We start from the raw sequence: 18,321 nt of genomic DNA, 5'->3' as shown, positions 1-18,321 counted from the left end.
ATGACTTAAGGGAGCTCATTTAAGGTGCAGCAGCTCTGGACATTTTCACCGGCACAGGGACACACAGAGCCTGTGAGGAGCCAACAAACCCCAGGGAAGGTCCCACTCACCTTCAGCAGGGAGTGGATCCTCTGCCCGGCCTCTCTGACAAGGCTGTAGCGCTTTTCCAGGTGACTCTGACAGTCCTCCAGGCTCAGCACTGAGTCCCTTTTACCATCCTTCCTCTCCAGGATGGGAGATGCCCACGAGCCCACAATGCTCTGGATCAACTCAACGTTGTCCTTGGCTTTCTGCAGCCTCTGCTCGAGGTCATGCACACCTTCCACGACCCCGGAGATGTGATCCCACACACCTGGGGAGAAATGAGACCCCTGACTCCCTGTTTTCAGAGCTGCTGGGCCAAGCTCTGGTGCATCTCCCTTCAGAGCAGCCTCTGGCTGTTTCCCCAAGGTCTCATGCATCTCTCACCCATCCTTAAGGCAAGAGACTCATCTGGACTAGCACAGCCACTTCTACCTCCCTCCTGTCCCAACAAGCCACAGTTCAGACCAGCACAGCCTCTTTCCTGCCAGGAGCACCCCCACCATGGGGATGCCTGACAGTCCTGCTCCCCTGTACCCAGGATGATCTCCTAGTGACTGACCCCAGAGGGAGAAGTGTGGGGAGGGTGGGAACAGCAGGCTGAGCGTCCCTGCCCTCACCACCAGAGCAGGGGCCCCCAACCCCAGGCTGTGCCAGCCTCAGGTGCATTCAGGTGCAGGGAACTTAGGGTTCATCTGCAGCAAAATCCAACTTTATTGTACAATGGAGAAAGAGCTTTTGAGCCTGAGGATCTTCTGCTTTGCATGTTCCCCAGGGATTCACTTGGTCCTGCTCATACCACAAGCTGGAGGGCAGAAACACACATCCCCCCCACGAGCAATTTGCTCTCACCAAGAGGCTCCCTCTGCTCTGCTTTGCAGCTAAAACTGCTCAAGGAAGAACTTGGTCAAATCACCCTGATGTCCCAGTGCACAAACACACCTCCAGCTGCACTATTCCATCCTGCTGGAAAAGCTGATGAGGTGGCCTGGGATGAGTTGTTTCCCAGTGCCAGATGGCTGGGCCAAAGGGTTCCCACTCCCTGCACAGCTGGGTGAGGAAGCAGTGACTGAGTGGCATCACTTGGGCTGGCACAGGGGGGCAGCAAGGCAGGGAGCAAATGCTTCAACCCCAGCCTTGCCAGGTCCTGCAAACCCAAATGCTGCCATCTCACTGCTTACAGGGCAGCATCTCCTGCCCAGAGCCCAGGCTGAACCTGAGGGTAGCAGGATCCTGTCCACAACCCCAGTAGATCAAGGGAATGTGGAAAGAAGCAGGAAAGCTGGGGGCTGCTCCTCATCTCCCCAGTGCCTTCTCTGCTGGAGTGTCCTCTGTCCAACTGGGAACTGCCATTGGGAACCAGAGGACAGAGGTTGGGCACAGGGAGGAATCTGCTGAGACACAGTTCTGTGCTGTCCCCTCCCCCAGCACCAGCTCACCCTCCATCTCCCAGGTCAGGGTTTCTTCTGCCTCTTTCAGCTTCACGTCGACATCCTGCAGCTGCCCCTGCACCAGGGGATATTCCACCTCCAGCACAGTTCTCAGGACCTTGTTGTACCTGTTCCCCATCAGCTCCAGGTTGGCCACCAGCTGCCGGTAGGATTCCCTGGAGGAGTAGATTCCTGCTGCCATGGGTGGGATGGCTCCTGCCCGGCTGCCCGACAGGTAACTCACCTCCCTGAGCACCGAGACCAGCTGGGGACACAAGGCACAGAGCTGAGCACGGGACAACCCTCCCCGTGTCCTGGCAGACACCCTCCAACCAACCCTGAGCACCTTGGGGGCTTCCTGCTGGTTTATTCCCAAATCAGCACACTGGAAAGGGTCTGGACACCTCCTGGTCTGTACTACCTAGCTCCCTTTGATCTTTGACTCTGGTTTTCTTCCCAGCCAAAGGCACAGAGCTCTGTTAACTACCCAGCCAACAAATTCTATCCAGACTCTAAAAGACACAATCCCCTCTGGTCCTCTCAGCCATCCTCATCCATGTGGATCACCCCTCAGATGATGAGGGACTCACATCACCAGTCTGTCAGCAACACTGTTCCTGCAAACAGAGTTTGACCCTTATCTAATTGAAAGAGAAGATGCTCCAGTTCTCTTGGTTTACTGGGCTGACTGGCTTAAAAGTATAAAAAAATTGAAAAAAAGTAATACCACGGCTCCAAGCCTGGTGACTTATCCCCTCCTGTGCCCAGCTTCCACCAAAGATATCCAGAGGCTTCTCCCATCCCAACCAAAGCACTCAGTGCTAGTGCATGTTTGAGGTGTGATGGGACAGGACTGAGGGGGATTATTAAATTATAAACCCAAGTATAAACAACTCCCTGCAACAAAGGGAGCAGCAGGGTCTGCCAATGTGATACATCCCCTCTGAGACTAAAAGCCTTTGCTCAGTCCAGTGCCCAGAGAGTGGTAAAATTCTCCTGTGCTCCTGGGGTTATGCTGGCAGGGTGACAGAAACTCAGTCCATTGTGTGGGCAATGGGGGGGTGAGGAGCTCTCCTGGCTGCAGATGAGCTTGGGGTGCAGCTCCCAGAAAGTCACCTTTCCCTTGGGTTAGCAGAATGTGTCATCCCTTCCTGTGAAGGTATGGGGCAGAACTCTCTGTCTGATCCCATCCCACCCACACCCTCTGGTCCCAGTTCCCTGCCCCTGTTTTCCACAGGAGAACTGGAATCTGCAGGTGTGACCATAAGCAGGTGAAGCCACAAGCACAGGAACTGCATGGCCAGGAGCCTTGTCACTGCCCTGGGTGACAGGCAGGGGTGACTGAAACCTCTCCACCACTGTCTGATGTCAGCTAAACCCCAGTGTCCTGCAGAAGTGGCCAAGGCCCCTGGAAGCACAGTCCCTCTGAAGGAATGGCACAGGGGGATCAGGCAGTGCCTGTCAGGAGAGTCAGTCGTGATGCACTCAGAGTGTGTCAGAGAAAACAAAGACAAAGAAGAAATAAAGAAAGAAGGGGTGAAGAGGAGTGCAGGAGGCACTCTGGAAAGGTGGAAGAAGTAGGACGTGGTGGGAGGAAAAGGGAAAACCAGGGGCTGAGGAAACAAGAGGGCAAATGAGATAGAACTGAGCTCCCCTCCCTTCTCTGCACTGCAATGTCTGGACATCCCCACCATGGGCTGGGGGGGTGTTCCCCTCTCTCCCCTCCTCCATGGAAGGTGACCTCTGGAATGCATTTCCATCCTTAAGAGTTGCAAGTACACCCTCCCTTCCAAGCAAAACCAGGTGCTCCTGTCTATTTTGGAGGGAATGAAGGGGCTGCTGAGCAGGCCCTGGGGGACATCAGACCATCCTCAGTGTGCTCAGAGAAGAGCAGCAGCACTCACAGACTGGAGCTGAGGACAGGCACACTCAGCACATGCCAGGCTCCAAATCCCATCACCAGTGGGAAGGGTAGAAAACATCTCCTGGGGCCAGTTGGCTCCCACCTTAGTGAGGAGCATTCAAGGAGACAGGCAAGTCCTTTGACTGAGGGGCAAGCTGGAATGAGATCTAAAACCTAAACCCTTTCCTTGGACAGCAGCAAGCCCCCAGGACAGGGGAAGCTTTGGATGCCAGTGTTTCCAAGGCCACTGCAACTCCTCCCCTTCCCAGCAAAGGGCATTTTTACAGCCAACAGACCCTGGCTCCCACCAGGCCCCAGAAGCTCTCAGCCCATCTGTGCTCACTGCTGGCTCAGACCCTGCTCCTGCTCCAGGGGACCCAGAACAGAACTTAAATCTATCATCAGCCTCATGCTCTGCAGTGAAGGAAACACTGGAGTCACAAAACAAACCTTTGCTGGGTGTTTTACACCCTCTCAGAAGCTCAGGTTTCAGGTACACATAACATAAACTCACCTCTGGAGATGATGTCCCAACACTCCCCACACCAGTATTGACACTGGTCTGGATGTGCTGACACCAGTTACACACCTGGCTCCTCAGGGACTTTCTGCCACTGGTTCTGACTGGAATTTGCTCTGCTAAAACTGTGATCCTGATATTTCTCCAGGAGACAGAGCCCATGAAGAGGAGGGTAAATCCATGTCACCCACCACAGAAAGGGTTCCACAGATCTCAGAGAACAGACCTGGCACCAACCCCACCAGACCTCTGCACAGCGGGGCACAGCTTGGAGACATGCCATGAGAGGCAGGAGAGTGGCAGCAGTTCTTACCTGGGGATCAAAGTTGACAGTGATCAGTTTGGTCTCTGGGTCTCGCCGGATGAGCGGCTGAGTCAGGTTGTACTGGGATTTTTCTGAGACTGTCTGGGACCACTCTAAATACAGTTTTTCCTGATACCTGACAGAAAAGAAAAACATCACCGTGTGGTTACCAAGCCAGCAGACCATGGCATGTAACTGAATGGAAGTCCAATCTGAGGATTAAAACCATGAAGGAATATTAAAAACCCATCCATGCCATCTTCCTAAAAATCATGGCTTCCAAGACAAACACCCAAAGACCAGTAACAGCATGAAGGCAGGAGGACAAAGCTCTCTCAAGTACCAGTTTTAGCAGAGGATTCAGATGTGGAAATAGACTTTCTAAAGCATTTAAAAAGTGGCAGATCAGCAGCTGATGGGCATTTGTGGGTGCCATAAACCCACAGGGATGCTGGGGGTGGCTGCAGCTGCCCTCACTTCTCCCAGTCGGTGCAGAGAGACCTTGACACCACTGGGATAGGAACACAGAGGGCAGAACAGGGGCCTGGTACCTCACATGCCATGGACAGTCCCATCCACCCAAGTAACAAAGTCTTTTCTGAATCAAGTTGTCATCTGACCACCTTGGTTGGGAAATGTCACCAAAAACCAGCACTCTGTTGGGTCACCCAGACCCTCTTTGGGGCTGCTCCCTTCTGAAGGGCTGTGCTTAATTATCCATTATCCAGGCTTTGTTCTGGTACTGGGGAACAGGGCTCCCACCATCCACCCTGCAGGACCCAGCAGCCTGGGGCCTCAGCTGCCTTCACTGCTGACAGGGATGAGGCCCTGCAGGGATCTCCTTCCTGGGGAAGAGGCTCCCCTGAAGGGTCAGCCCAGAGCAAATAGTTCAAGTTTAACATGAAACACTGAGATGCCAAGTAATGGGCAATGACTCCCACTCCAAATTGTGGAATACAAACATTACAGCCACTGCAAACACTGTCAGTGAGTGGGTATGAGCAGGTAAAGAATTCTGCCCAGCCCAAGCCTTCTACCACAGCAGCTCCTACATCCCACAGCAGCTTTGTCCAAAGTTTCTTTGGGCTGCACAGCCTCTGTTCCTTCCACGCAGAATTCTCCTTTCAAGCCACCCCAGGAAGTCTGTGGTGCACAGTGACAGGATCCCTCTTCCTTTCCCAGAAGAAGACTCCCTCTGCCTTAGGAAGAGACATTCCCAGGCCCTGGGCTGGTAGAAGTGCTGGAAGGTAGCTTAGAGGAGGAGAAGGTTTTCTCACACAGGACCTGAGCCCCACTTACCTGTCGAGCAGTTGGATCATTTCCTCATATTTCTGTACCACCCTCCTTCCTTGGGCAGAGTCCAAGCACCTGGAGACACAAGGGAGCAGCTCAGTGCTATGTTTAGTCCTGATGGGCTGCAATCTCTATTTACCCCTTCCCAAGAAACCCCACCAGACTGCAGGCAGGTCACTGCTGGGTGAATGGCAGGTCACTGTTGGGTGATGAGAATTCCAGCACTGGTTCATTTTCTTGATCTTGGGAGACTGTTTAATGCTGAGAAAGTTGACTTCTGTCAGTACCCGAGGGTTGGGCTGCTCCCAGGGAGGTCCTGGAGACCAGGTTGAGTGGGATTGCAGTGTGAAAGAGCCTCATAACATCACAGAATATTCTGAGTTGGAAGGCACCCACAGAGATCATCAAGTCCAACTCTAAAATGAATGGCCCATACATCAAACCCATGACCTTGGTGTTATCAGCACCACGTTCTCATTCCAATACTTCTTTCAATTGCAACCTAGGACTGGGTCTGAAAGCTGAAGTGCCCCACTGTGCCTCTTACCCACTTCAAAACAAACCCAATAAATGAGTTTCTTTAAAAAAAAAAAGATGGCAGGGAAGCAAACAGCACCAGTGCACTCACTTCACACCTCTGCCACTGAGGATTGTTCGAGTTGTAACCACTGGGTAATGTTCAACTCAGAAAGAATATTGGATTGATTGGAGACAAGATTTCAAGATGGTCATAAAGCAACTTATCTGGAGCAGACACTCACAGGTGTGGGATGTGCCTAAGCTGATCAAAAGGCCTCTGGATCCGCGCTCGCAGCTCCCGAGCCCAGCCCAGCGCTCCAGCCACGGGGGGCATGTTCTTGTGCAGGGGGGGAGACCCTGGGGGAACATGGAGACAGCATTTCACTGAACACAGCACTGTAACCCCAAAGATAAACCAACAGGCTCTGGAACCCCAAAGATACACCAAAGATACACCAACAGGCACTGTAATCCCAAAGAGACACCAACAGGAATCCATCTGCACAAACTGCCCTGGTTTCCCAGCTTCTTCCCTGAAATCCTGCTACATGATGTAGGTCTGGGACAAATCCCCCTGTGCCCCTGGACCCTAAACGAGGGATCACAGAAGAAGCCCAGCATGTGGTAGAACCAGAGCTGACCGAGGCATCCTGTGCCTGAGGTGCATTCCCTGCTCCCCACAAACACCAGGAGAGGGATTTCTGCCCACGAGCTCTTTGTGACCATCCCATCTAACACCCACAGAACAACACTCCCCAAATCCACAGCAAATTCTGGACTCATTCTCCTTTGTTAACCTGCACTGGTTCCAGCAGTGCTGCCCCTTCAGGACTTGCCTGGTTCCAGAACAGTCTTTCTGAGGCAAGGAAAAGGGCTGCTGTTCAAAAAGACACACTAATCCTCATAATCTGACAGGAGTCTCCCCATTCCCTCCTGTGCCAAAACCCTTAATTCCCAAGTCCCCCTTCCATACTCAGCATTACAAGGGAGAAGCTCAGCACGTGCCCTCATTCCCACTCACACACATATACCTTTAAAAAAGAATATTTCAACAGATTATTTGCTTTAATGCCAAGAACAGAGCATTCCCAGACATTTCCATTTCCACAGGGAGCTATAGAGGCTGAAAACCTTTGCAATTTGGAAAGTCCTAATTTCCTTAGCAAAAGCAAATTATTTTCCCCCCAAATTAATGTAAATCCAACTTTCTGTAAAGTCAGTTTTCCTCAGCACAGGGCACCCACCGAGCTCGAGCCCTGCCTGGGTGTGCCTGGAGTAGATGAGCCTGGTCTGGTCCAGGGCAGTGCTGAACATGCTGATGAGCAGAGGCCATTTGTCAGCAGCAACTGCAGCGATCACTGGACGCTCCAAAAGGCTCTGGAACATGGTCAGCAACTGAGGAGGGGGAGAAGCAGGGAAACAAATGGGGAAAAATTCACACTTCTGCGAAGAGACCCACTGGGATTTTCCTCACTGACCCAGATGCTTCATCTTCCTCAGTAGTCCGAAAGTCTGCGCTGATGGGCACTTTGGCAAAGGGAATTATTTTTCCCCCTGCTTTTCCAAGTAGTTCCTCCCTTTCATAGAATCATTAAGGTGGGAAAAGACCTCCAGGACCGTTAGGTCCAACCTTTGACCGAATCCCACCATGCCCACTAAACCACATCATGGAGAATATGAGAGATGCTCAGACTTTCTCTGGGGGTGAACCATATTCCCACTGTCATTCTTCAAATGCTTCAAAATTTATTATTAAAAAAAAAACTCAGAAAGATAAATACTAGCACTTCTATCACTTTCTATAGTCTTTTCTACAATTATATTGAAATTTTTCAGAAAATACATTTACTTTCTCTGCAGGATGGATTCATTGGTAAACAAACCAGCCTTGTTTCTAAAAAAACCTCAATTTTCAAAGTAGAAATGCATCCATGTGTTAACTAAAACAACGAATTGATATTAACAATGATCATCTGGGTTTAACAGCAGTTCTCATCAGGAAATCAGAGAATCACAGAATGGTTTGGGTTGGAAGGGATTTTAAGGATCATCTCATTCCACCCCACTGACACGGGCAGGGACACCTTCCACCAGACCAAGTTACTCCAAACCCTGTCCAACCTGGCCTTGAAAATCCTGGACAAAGCATCATTTCCTCCAGCTCACAGAGAGACCAGTAAAACTTCTGGCATCCCAAAGCCTGATTTGAGTAATTCCTTTGACTACTCTTCCTCAAACTGAGTAAAGGTCTGCTCTGTTTGTGTCTTAATGGGAAGAGCAGGAACACTCCCCAGGTTTCCACAGCCACCGTGGCTGCACAGCTCATGAGGGACCCACAGGCCTGAGCATCACTCACCAAGTCCAGCCCAGCAGCTCCAAGTGTCACTGTCCCCCTGCCCAGCCCCATGTGCCTCCAGCACTGCCTGGGACAGGCCAGCTGTCACTCCCCAAGGCAAACTGGGACAAGGGAGGGGACACACCAACCTTGAAGATGTGCTCCAAGTCCGAGGTGTCATCAAAGGCCTGGGTGAACACAGTGCCCAGCCGATGGTCGATGTCTTCTACTTTCTGCTGGAAACCCAAGGCATCCTGCTCAAACTCCTGGGGGAAGGGGGACAGTGAGCTGTGAGACACAGAGACCAGGGAGATATTTCCTCTTCTTATTCACCAAGAATTAAACCACTTCTCTGGCCAACCTCCAGCCAAGTCCCACGGAGTCGAGACACTCCTGTCCCATGGTTGGACCAGGGCCCTCCAGGATGGATCCCCAGTCCAAGGGGTACTAACTTCAACCTAGATGCAAGACAGACCTTTTCCCACACTCTCTTACCCTGCACTTGTTTTGAACACCACACCATCATCCAAAAAACCCAGAGATGCACTTGTTGAGCTGCAAATCCCACCTACTTTCAAGCCAAAACATCCCCATGGTTCTGTTAGTCAGGTGACTCCAAGTGGGGCAACAACAAAGGCAGTTCCAAACCACTTGGCATGGGCTGCCCAAGGGGGCTGTGGAGTTCCCACTCTTGGACACTTCCAGCCTTGGAGATATTGATCTGGTTCCAGCCCTGCTCCAGCTGTGCCTGTTTTGAGCAGGGAAGTGGACTGGGTGATCTCCAAAGGTCCTGTCCAACCCCAGCAGTTCTGTGTTCCTGTGATTCCCATCAGCCTCTGGCACTGCTCCTCTTGCCCCAGTTGGAATAAACCCTTTGAAGTTCAAATGTAAAATCCAGGTTTGTTTTCCTGCAGGTAAAAGAGTCCAAATCAAAGTGTGAACCTGACAAACAGGGAGACTTCAGGGCTTCTGCCCTGGCTTGGGCAAAGCCAACAAAAATGAGGCCATGTGTCTGTTTTCTGGAAGGACAGAGCATAAGGCAACAGCTTTTGCTGGTATCACTGCTCAGCTCCAGCAGCAACAGATGCCATGTTTGAGCTAAAAAGAGGCTCTAGAGAGTAACAGAGAGTACAAAACTCAACCACTGAGAGAACAAGCACAGCTCAGAGTCACACAACACACCACAGGGTCACTGGAACCAAACCAGCTCCTGCAGAGCCACTGTCACACTGTCACCCTCCTTCAGAGCCCTCCCTCCTGAAGGAGAGGGAACATGGAGCAAGGGGCTTTCCAGCAGGATTGTCCCAGGTAGCACCAGGGATGTGGCACCCACTGCAAAGGTGGACCAGGAGCCACAGGGAGCAAAGCACGAGCCACCCATCCCCACAGCAGAGAGGTCCCACCACCAAAGGAAAGTCTCCCAGCCCCAGGTCCCACCCCCAGCCCAGCCCCCCTCAGCTGCCCCAGTGTAACCTGGAGCCCCTCACACAGAGCTGCCCTCAGCCTACCCCAGCTCTGTCCCTCCCTCCTCCAGGTGTGGGGACAGGCCTGACCATGTCCTGCTCACCAGCCACAGCAAACTGACCCCAGGGCAAACAGGGAAGCAGCAGAGGAAATCAGAGATCCTCTGAGATCCCACACAACTGTGGGACATGGATCCCTTGGGAAATGCCATTCCCACCCTTCCTGCACAGCTCCCTGCTGGTGTCACAGCCTGGGGCAGGAGCTCTGAGCAGTCTGGCTCTCCATGGCACGTTGGCTTTGCCCTGTGTGTGCCACACAAGTATCTGTGACCCCATGGCCATGAAGCCATGACCCACAGGGCAGGAATATTCCTTTAATTAAAGCACTACTGATAATCAAACATGGAGTCCTTGAATTCTGAGAGCTGAGATGCCACATGTTTATCCAGACAGGAGCAACACGTCCCCAGGGACTGTGGAGCTGGCCCTCATCACAAAACCAGGCACCAAAGCAGGAAAGCAGGAAAGCAAAGGGATGGGGATGCTGGCACAGGTCAGACACACCAGCAGGGAAAGCTGGGGAAAGGCAGGGGAATTCAGGTTCCCATCTGCACTGGTCTAAGGTCCTGAACCAACAACGTATACCAGATATGGAGCTGCAAGAACTCCCAAATCTCTGCAGGAAAGGCCAGCAGCTCCCTGTTCCCTTCAGTGACAAATCAGATCACAAGGAAGGAGCTGGGAAGGAACCAGCAGGAGCCAGGGCACCCATCACTGAGGGAGCTGCTGCTCTGGGAACACAGATGTCCTGCTGGTGCCCCTGCAGGCTGCTCCCACCTACCGTGTTGGCCAGGTCGAGGCAGTCGTAGCTTCGCTCTGCAAACACCCTGTAGGCCTCCTGGAACTCCTCATACATGTCCAGCACCTGCTGGCCCAGGGCCCTCCCTCTAACCCCGCTGAACTCCATCTTCTCCAGCTCTGTCAGGTCCAAGGCCGTGGTCAGGAGACCCTGCAGAGCCAGAGGGGGCACACACAGGGTCAGGTGGTGACAAAGAAGATGACAACAGTTGTCACAGCACTGTGCTGTGTCTGCTGCCCTGCTGAAAGACCTCCCCAGGCAACGGGGGAGTGACACCACTGGGAATGGGGAGCCAGGTCCCACCTGTCCTGGGCCAAGCCCTGCTCACAGCACACCCCTCCCCAGAGGGCCATGTGCTGCCACCAGCAATACACCTTCAATTGTTTTTAAGGGTGTTCAGAGGACTGATACAAAGCAGCGTGTGAGACCCTGAGACATCATCCAGCACAGCTAAGAATCCCAATTTTAGGAGTATTAACCAAGAAGGGGCCTCTGATATTTACAGTACTTGAACTGCCCAAGGCTCCTGCTCAGCCACAGCTCCCTGTGCCCACGCAGGTGTCACTGCCCCTGCCCAGATGGCCTTGTCTGCTGAAAGGACACAGGTCCTTCCTTCTCAACCTCAGGTGGCAGGGGAGCAGGGCAGGGCCTGGTCCCACAGTGCCAGCTCTCAGGAGGTGCCCCACTGACCCAGCTGTGGCAGCTCTGCCCCCTCCCACCCCATCCATTCCTTTTGCTCAGGCTAAACAAGGTCTGCTTTCCCAGAGGAGCAGGAGGAATGCTCTGATCTCCAGCACAGGACTGTCCTGCTGGCTGTCCAGCTTGCTGTGAGCTCAGGGACAAGCCCAAAAGCTGAGCTGAGCAGGTATGGAGCTTCACCCCCAGGCAGGCAGCACCTGGGCAGCACCTCCCAGACGGGGCTGCCAAAGGGGTCCCAGCCCAGGACACGGCTGCCCCTGTGTCCACTGATACTACTCTCTGCACCAGCCAGCACGGTTTGGTTACCTGCACACCAAATCCTACTGGAAACCATCAATTCCAGAGAGTTGGGATTGTTCAGCCTCAAGAAAAGGCGGCTCTGGGGAGATCTTAGAGACCAAGTGGTGCCCAGGCTCAAGGGGAGCTTATGGCCTCTCCAAGTCAGGCAAGACCCAGCCCTAGAGTGCCTCTGAAGGCCTCAAGAGGCCCAGGAGTTTGTACTGGGTTATTTACAGCCCCAAAGTCCCCATCCCCTGCTCCAACAGGAGCACAGAGTCCAAGAGGACTCTTGGGAGCACTGACCAACCCAAGCAGAAGGAGACACAGCAGTTTATCTGACAAAGGCACTAAGCAAGACCTGGTCAAACAAGGTCCTGGCCTTGATGCAATGGGAGATGGGACAGTGCAAAGAGCAGCCCCATTCCCTGCCATCAGGGGAGGCCACAGGGAAGGAAGATACCAGCGAATGAGTTCATGGCTACAGAGCTCTCCTGATGGCCTGCAATACTCTTCAAGACCAGAGTCTCACCTTCACCATCTCCAGCCTCTCCAGGAAGCTGTCCAGCCTTGCAAACACCATCCAGGAGTGGAAGTCCCACTTCCTCACTTCCTGGCCTGGCTCATAATACATGTGCAGATTTTCCCGTCTCTCCTCAAACACCCCTTTGAAGCCATTCAGGATGTCAAGCACTGTTTGCACCTTGCCCAGGCTCTCTTCCATCTCTCCTTTCAGAAGGTCTTCTGGAGACAGGTACACCACGGCCTGGAAGAGTAAAATCACACCTGAGAGCACAGCAAACAGTGACTTCTTGCACTGAACATGTCTGACCCTGCCTCTGAAATTCAGAATCACTCTGCCAGGGAAGGATGGAGGAAAGGAGGAAAGAAGAGACTTTCATAAAGAACTTCCCATGGCAAACACAGGGGCCACAGACACACACCTGCTGGATGAGCAGGTTGCAGATTTCCTGGAGCAGAACTATGATCCTCACAGCCACGTTGTAGTGCTTGGAAGTGACCCAGATCCAACACACCATGTGGAGCAGAGTGACCAGGAAAGGCTTCACTTTGCTGAACTCAACAGCCTCTATGTCCTCCAGGGGGTCCTGGAGGGGTGTCAGGTGCAGGTGGATGTCCTGAGCTTCGGCCAGAGCTGTGGGAAGAGATGGGAGAAGCGGTGAGAGCTGCTGAGCTGTGGGGTCAGCAGTCAGCACCATGGTGAAGCTGTCCCAGCATCTCACCTGCCTCAACATCCCTGAGCATGGTTTTGAAGGCTGGGACATAGATGCTCTTCACTCTCTCCAGCACCTCTATCATGTTCCTGACCTTCCTTGATCTCAGTTGGTCATAAATGCATTCCAGCTCATCACACCTGCAGCAGCCAAGACAGGTCACCAGCCCATGCTGGGGCAGCATCAGCTGTCCCTCCACACCACCCACTTCCCCTGGGCCTGATCCAGGATCTCCTCCAGCTACACAGGGACTGAGTCCCAGCGGTGACAGGGAACAGGACCCACCCTGCAGGACAGCCAGGGATGTTGGGAGTGAGCATGAGAGCAGCTCTGCTGGGGGCAGGGCTCTGCTGGAAGGAGCCATGTGATGTTTCTGCAGGCACCAGTGACAGCTGTGCAGCAGGCAGGGCTTTGTCCCGGGTCAGCCTGAGCCAACACGGCACAAAGGTTTCCAAAGGGCAGGATCAAATTCCACTCCCTGGCTCATCTAACCCCACTCTGGCACCAACAGCCCAGCAGCAGCCAGCTGAGGGCACAGAAGGTATCCATCAGCTGCACTCTGGGGCTGGTTCCCAGTGAACAGTGATGGAAAGAGCATTTCCAAAAAGCTTCCCTCATGCTGTAGCCCTGAGCTGTGCTGGGGCCCAGTTAAACCCCGCCAGCTGCCCAGCAGCTCCCAGGCACCTGGAGATCATCATTATTTCATGTGTGGGACCAGTTTTCCTCAGCTCAGGTCTCTGCATGACCCCGAGCAGCTGCTCTTCTTGGCTGACAGCAGCAGCAGCTCTGTCTGCACCAGCAGGGCCCTGCACCCAACCCAGCACAGTGCCCACCACAGGGTACCTGTTCTTCCAGAATTCCAGTTCCACCTTTGGGTTCGGGTTGCTGCCTTGCAGGAGAGGCTCTGAGGACTCTTTCTTCAGGGCTCTCTGGATCTGGTGGCTCCAGTCAATGATGGCTGACTCGGTGGCATGGACGAGGGATTTATCAATCAGCTCCAGGCTGCACAAAACAAACCTCATGGATCACTTGGCTTTCCACTCATCCATGCAGATCCAGCTCAAACAACCCCTTGGGCAGCTGGATTTTGCAGTTACAGTCTAGATTCATGTGTCACAGCCACAAAACAATCAAACCCATAAGATTTTGTCTTTGTTTTAAACGGGAATTACAGCCTGAAGGAAATGGATGAAGCTCCACAGCAGAGTGGGCAACAACACACTGGTCATGAAGTGAATCCCCACAAAGAGCCAGCTGCCACCCCTGCACAGCCACTGTCACACCAGATCCCTTTGGGTTCAGGGCCTGACCTGCAGAGCTGTACCCCCAGCAAGTCTCTCTCTCCCCATTCTGTTCTCCCTGCATCTATTCTACCGTCCCACAGTCCTTCACTTGCTTAATTCAGAGAGAAAGGACACAGAGTGGGAGAGGTCAGGTCACCCCTCTGCCTTGGAAGCAGTAACTCCCCATTCTATCCCACTCAGGAGATAAAACCACACAGGGTCATACTCACAATCTCTCGTTTTCTGGATCAATGTCCTCGATTCCCTCTGAGCCAGCTGGAAGAGGCAGCAAGGTCCTGCCCTTTACTTGGCCAACAACCATGAAAACAGTTTTTTTTAGGTTGTGGACATGACGGATGATGTCCTGGGACACCACTCGTGGCCAGCCCTGGTGGTTCTTCCGGTTGGTCAGGATGGGCACAATCACCTACAGCAGGAGTCATGGAAGAGCAATGGAGAGGAGCTGAAGGAGGGCAGGGTTAGATTGGACAGTAGGAAGAAATTTTTTCCTGTGAGGGTGGGGAGGCCCTGGTACAGGTTGCCCAGAGAAGCTGTGGCTGCCCCATCCCTGGAAGTGTCCAAGGCCAGGTTGGACGGGGCTTGGAGCAACCTGGGCTAGTGGAAGGTGTCAGAACCGTGGCAGGGGGTCAGAATTGGATGATCTTTAAGGTCCCTTCCCAGTCAAACCATGATGTGATTGGATGATTCTTTGAGCAAAAGTGCTGCAGGAGACAGAGAGGCCACCAGGCTCCACAGTCCTGACTTGGCCAAGCCTGGAGATCCATATTCATCACTGTCCCAAGTAGTTCCCTGCCTATAAGAAACAAGGGCAGGTGGACCTCCAGCCTACACTGTTCCTGGTGAACCCTCTCCCCTGAATCCAGGCAGCTGAGAAGGGTGGAAACCAGCAGACAAAGTGAGCTGACCCATCCTCGGGCTCTCCCAGCCTCTCAAACCTGCAACTACAGACAGCTCTGTGGAGTCTTGTCCTGTGCTTTTCCCACATCTCCCCGTGCTGACCCCCCAACCCAAGGGCTGTCCCTGCACAGAACCCCCCTGTGTGCAGAGATGGAAGGTCTTCTGGTACCTCCTGGGATCTACTGCTGCTGAGGGTTCCTCCATCCCCACCCCAACCACACTGCCAGCCTCGAGCACAGCCACTCTTTAGGTTATTTTCTGAGGTTGCAGCCCACTAAATATGATTTCTGTCTCTACCAGTGAAGTTGCAGGGTCTGCACTGACCCAGCACCATGCTCATGGCTGGGCTGGGCTTGCCTGGACCTGAGCTGCTTCTGCTTGTTTGTGATGGCAACAGTGCCTGTCACCCCCCCGGGCTGGCTCTGGGGTTGGAGCCAGGTTGTCCCTGGTGACAAACAGCCTTTGTGTGACCAGGCTTCAGGGAGGCTAAAGATATAAAACCAGATACAAACGGACATAGAATTAAAAAGGAACAAAGCAGCCCAGCACCACCAGGTGCCGTCCCGGGGTGCTGAAGATTCTTTGCCTCACGCCTGAGGAAGACCAGCAGCAGCAACCACAGTGCCCAGGGAGCCTTGGGAAGGGGGGCACAACCCCAGGGCACAGAGGCAGACCCAGAGAGCTCCCCTTCAATGGCTTCAGCTGCACTTCTAGCAGGATTTGTCTCTATTACTCAAATCACATGGACTGCTAATGAGACTAACGTCATAACCAGTCAAATAAGCTGTTCATTTTCTTTTGGATTGTTAAAATGACAACTTGGCCCCCAGTGAACCCCCAGCCCCACAGCACCAACGTGTGCCCCCTGCAGCCATCACAAGGGGTAGGTGTCACAAGCAGATGAGGTGGCCACAGCTGTGACCCACAGACATGGTTTGGTGGGTCAGTTCCTGGTGCCCCAAACAACCCACAGAGAGTTTGACACAAAATGTTTATTTCACTGAAAAATTCTTCTAAGACTGTCCTAAAAACTTGTGACAAAAGCTTCTTTCACACAGACCCACCCCAGCCCCTGGCCTGGCACCATCGTTCTGTTAACCATAAAAAATGAGAACAAATCCAGGCACAACCTGCTCCCTATGGAAATACCACATCTGCCTGCACAGGGGAGGGACCAAAGTCTGCAATTGCAGCTGGGATGTGCAAAACCTGGTGCTGAGGGCAGCCAGAAAGCAGCATCTAAGACCTGGGGAGTGTTCCTACCCCAGCACCTCCCTGCAGCAGATGGTGTTTGCAATGCCCACCATGGCTCCCAGCAGCGCCCACAGATAGAGCAGAAACTGCTGCTTGAGCCAGCTTTCCAAACCCCAGGGCTCATCCAACACCTTGGAAGAAGGGCTCCCCATGTACATAATGTGTTAACCTACAAAACCCTGAGAGCCAGCCTGCCAGCCTGCTCTTGGGAATCCAGGATGAGTCACCATCCCAATATACCAACAGCATCATCTGAGCTCTGCAAAGCAAGGAGTTCCTCTGCTGTCCCTTACAGCCTCCTGCTGGGACTTCTCCAGGCCAGGGGCCATCGGGAATAAATTCAGACAGTGCTGTCTGGGTCAGGCTACTAACACAGGAAGGAGAGAGTTCTTAAACCTCTTGAAGATCCCTTTGGAGAAACATCAGCCCACCTGAGGTAACTGTGCACTGAACAGCAGAAGGCTCTTTTGAACATCAGGGAACACTTTCTGATGGTGAGGGTGACCAAGTGCTGGCAGAGGCTGCCCAGAGACCGTGAAGTCTCCATCTGTGGAGATACTCAAAAGCCACCTGGATGTGGTCCTGGGCAACTGGTTCTGGTTCTGGGTGGCCTGGCTTGAGGAGGGGCTTGGACCAGATGGCGCTGAGATGTCCCTTCCAGCACTGACTGTCACAGAATCACAGAATGGTTTGGGTTGGAAGGGACCTTAAAGATCATCTCGTTACACCCCCTGCCATGGGCAGGGACACCTTCCACTAGACCAAGTTGCTCCAAGCCCCGTCCAACCTGGCCTTGGACAATTCCAGGGATGGGGCAGCCACAGCTTCTCGGATTCTCAGGAATCCGTCCCGTGATTCTGTATCGCGGGTCAGTCCCACACCTCTACGAGACAGCCCGGAAGCACCGCGGGTCAGGATTTAGGAGTTTCTTTTAGGGGGCTCTACAGCCTCAGCCCCCCTTACCTCCTCCAGGAGGGCGGCGAAGTGCGCCAGGGGGTCGGCGGGCAGGTCCCCGCACAGCAGCTCCGCGGGGCCGGCGCCGGGCGGGCGGAGGAAGAACACGGCCTTGCTGGCGGCGGGGGGCGGCGGGGGCGGCCCGGGGCGCAGCTCCAGCTCCCCTCCGGGGCCGCGCCAGGCGAGCAGCGCCGGCCCCGCCGCGCCCCGCACGAACCCGCGCAGCGCCCGCGCCGCCCCCGCGCCGCGCTCGGCCCGCACCGACAGAGCCCGCGCCGCGCCCCGCCACAGCCGCTCGCACACGGGCTCCAGGGGATCCGGGGGCTCCAGGGGCTCCGAGGGCTCCGGGCCCCCCGCACCGGGGTCCTCCGAGGGTTCCAAGGGCTCCGGCCCCACGGCCCCGCGCTCCCCGCCGGGCTCCGCCGCATCCATCCCGCCCGCACCGCAGTGTTTGCGGGAGGAGCCGCCGTTGCCCGGGCGACTCCCGGGAGCGCTCCCGTGTCCCGCCGGGAAGCGAGGGCGGTCCCAGCCTCCTCTCTCCTGCTCCTCCTCCGGCCCGTTCCCCTCACTGTGTCCCCGCTGCAGCTCCAGAGCAGTTCTCCAGCCGGGCTCGCTCCGCGGCAGCTCAGAGCACAGCCCGGGGAATTTTTCCACACCGGGCACAGACAGGTCCCGTCCATCACCCCCCGTGCTGCTCCCCGACCCCACTGGACAAACATCGACCACCTGGAGCTGGATCCCGTGTGCTGGGGGCTCTTGCCACTGCTGGATTTGCATTTTATTAATACCCAATGTGACAAGTGTTTCATTATTTTCCAGATAAAAGACCTTTCTTTCCTTCCATGAAAAGCAGCACAGGGATCCTGTGCAGGCCCAGGGCTGCTTGTCTCAGCCCAGCAGTAACCAGACCCTCTCCTGGGCACCTCAACCCACTCCTACAAAAACCTGCCCAGTAACAGGTCCTTGCTCAGTCTTTCCCCAGTCCCTGAGGGCTA

General features: G+C 54.2%; 1 protein-coding gene across 1 annotated transcript in view; it reads right to left on the bottom strand.

The window, feature by feature from the left end:
* DNAH9 (dynein axonemal heavy chain 9) overlaps positions 1–18,103 on the bottom strand; it is a 118,469-nt gene extending 100,366 nt beyond the window's left edge. The window contains exons 1-15 of the mRNA XM_027691821.1: positions 17,544–18,103; positions 17,336–17,441; positions 14,431–14,627; positions 13,761–13,919; positions 12,927–13,057; positions 12,627–12,838; positions 12,215–12,448; positions 10,690–10,857; positions 8,535–8,651; positions 7,295–7,445; positions 6,293–6,407; positions 5,538–5,606; positions 4,248–4,374; positions 1,521–1,776; positions 111–352 (exon numbers count right to left, since the gene is read on the bottom strand). Coding sequence (XP_027547622.1) covers positions 111–352; positions 1,521–1,776; positions 4,248–4,374; positions 5,538–5,606; positions 6,293–6,407; positions 7,295–7,445; positions 8,535–8,651; positions 10,690–10,857; positions 12,215–12,448; positions 12,627–12,838; positions 12,927–13,057; positions 13,761–13,919; positions 14,431–14,627; positions 17,336–17,441; positions 17,544–18,103 — 2,844 coding nt within the window. The remainder of the gene's footprint in view (positions 1–110; positions 353–1,520; positions 1,777–4,247; positions 4,375–5,537; positions 5,607–6,292; positions 6,408–7,294; positions 7,446–8,534; positions 8,652–10,689; positions 10,858–12,214; positions 12,449–12,626; positions 12,839–12,926; positions 13,058–13,760; positions 13,920–14,430; positions 14,628–17,335; positions 17,442–17,543) is intronic.
* Between the last annotated feature and the right edge of the window lie 218 nt (positions 18,104–18,321).

The sequence above is a fragment of the Neopelma chrysocephalum genome, unplaced genomic scaffold (assembly GCF_003984885.1).
Source record: "Neopelma chrysocephalum unplaced genomic scaffold, ASM398488v2 Primary Assembly neopelma1_84, whole genome shotgun sequence".
Taxonomy (NCBI): Eukaryota; Metazoa; Chordata; class Aves; order Passeriformes; family Pipridae; genus Neopelma; species Neopelma chrysocephalum.
The sequence above is the reverse complement of the archived record's forward strand: the minus strand, read 5'-3'. Positions and strand labels throughout refer to the sequence as shown.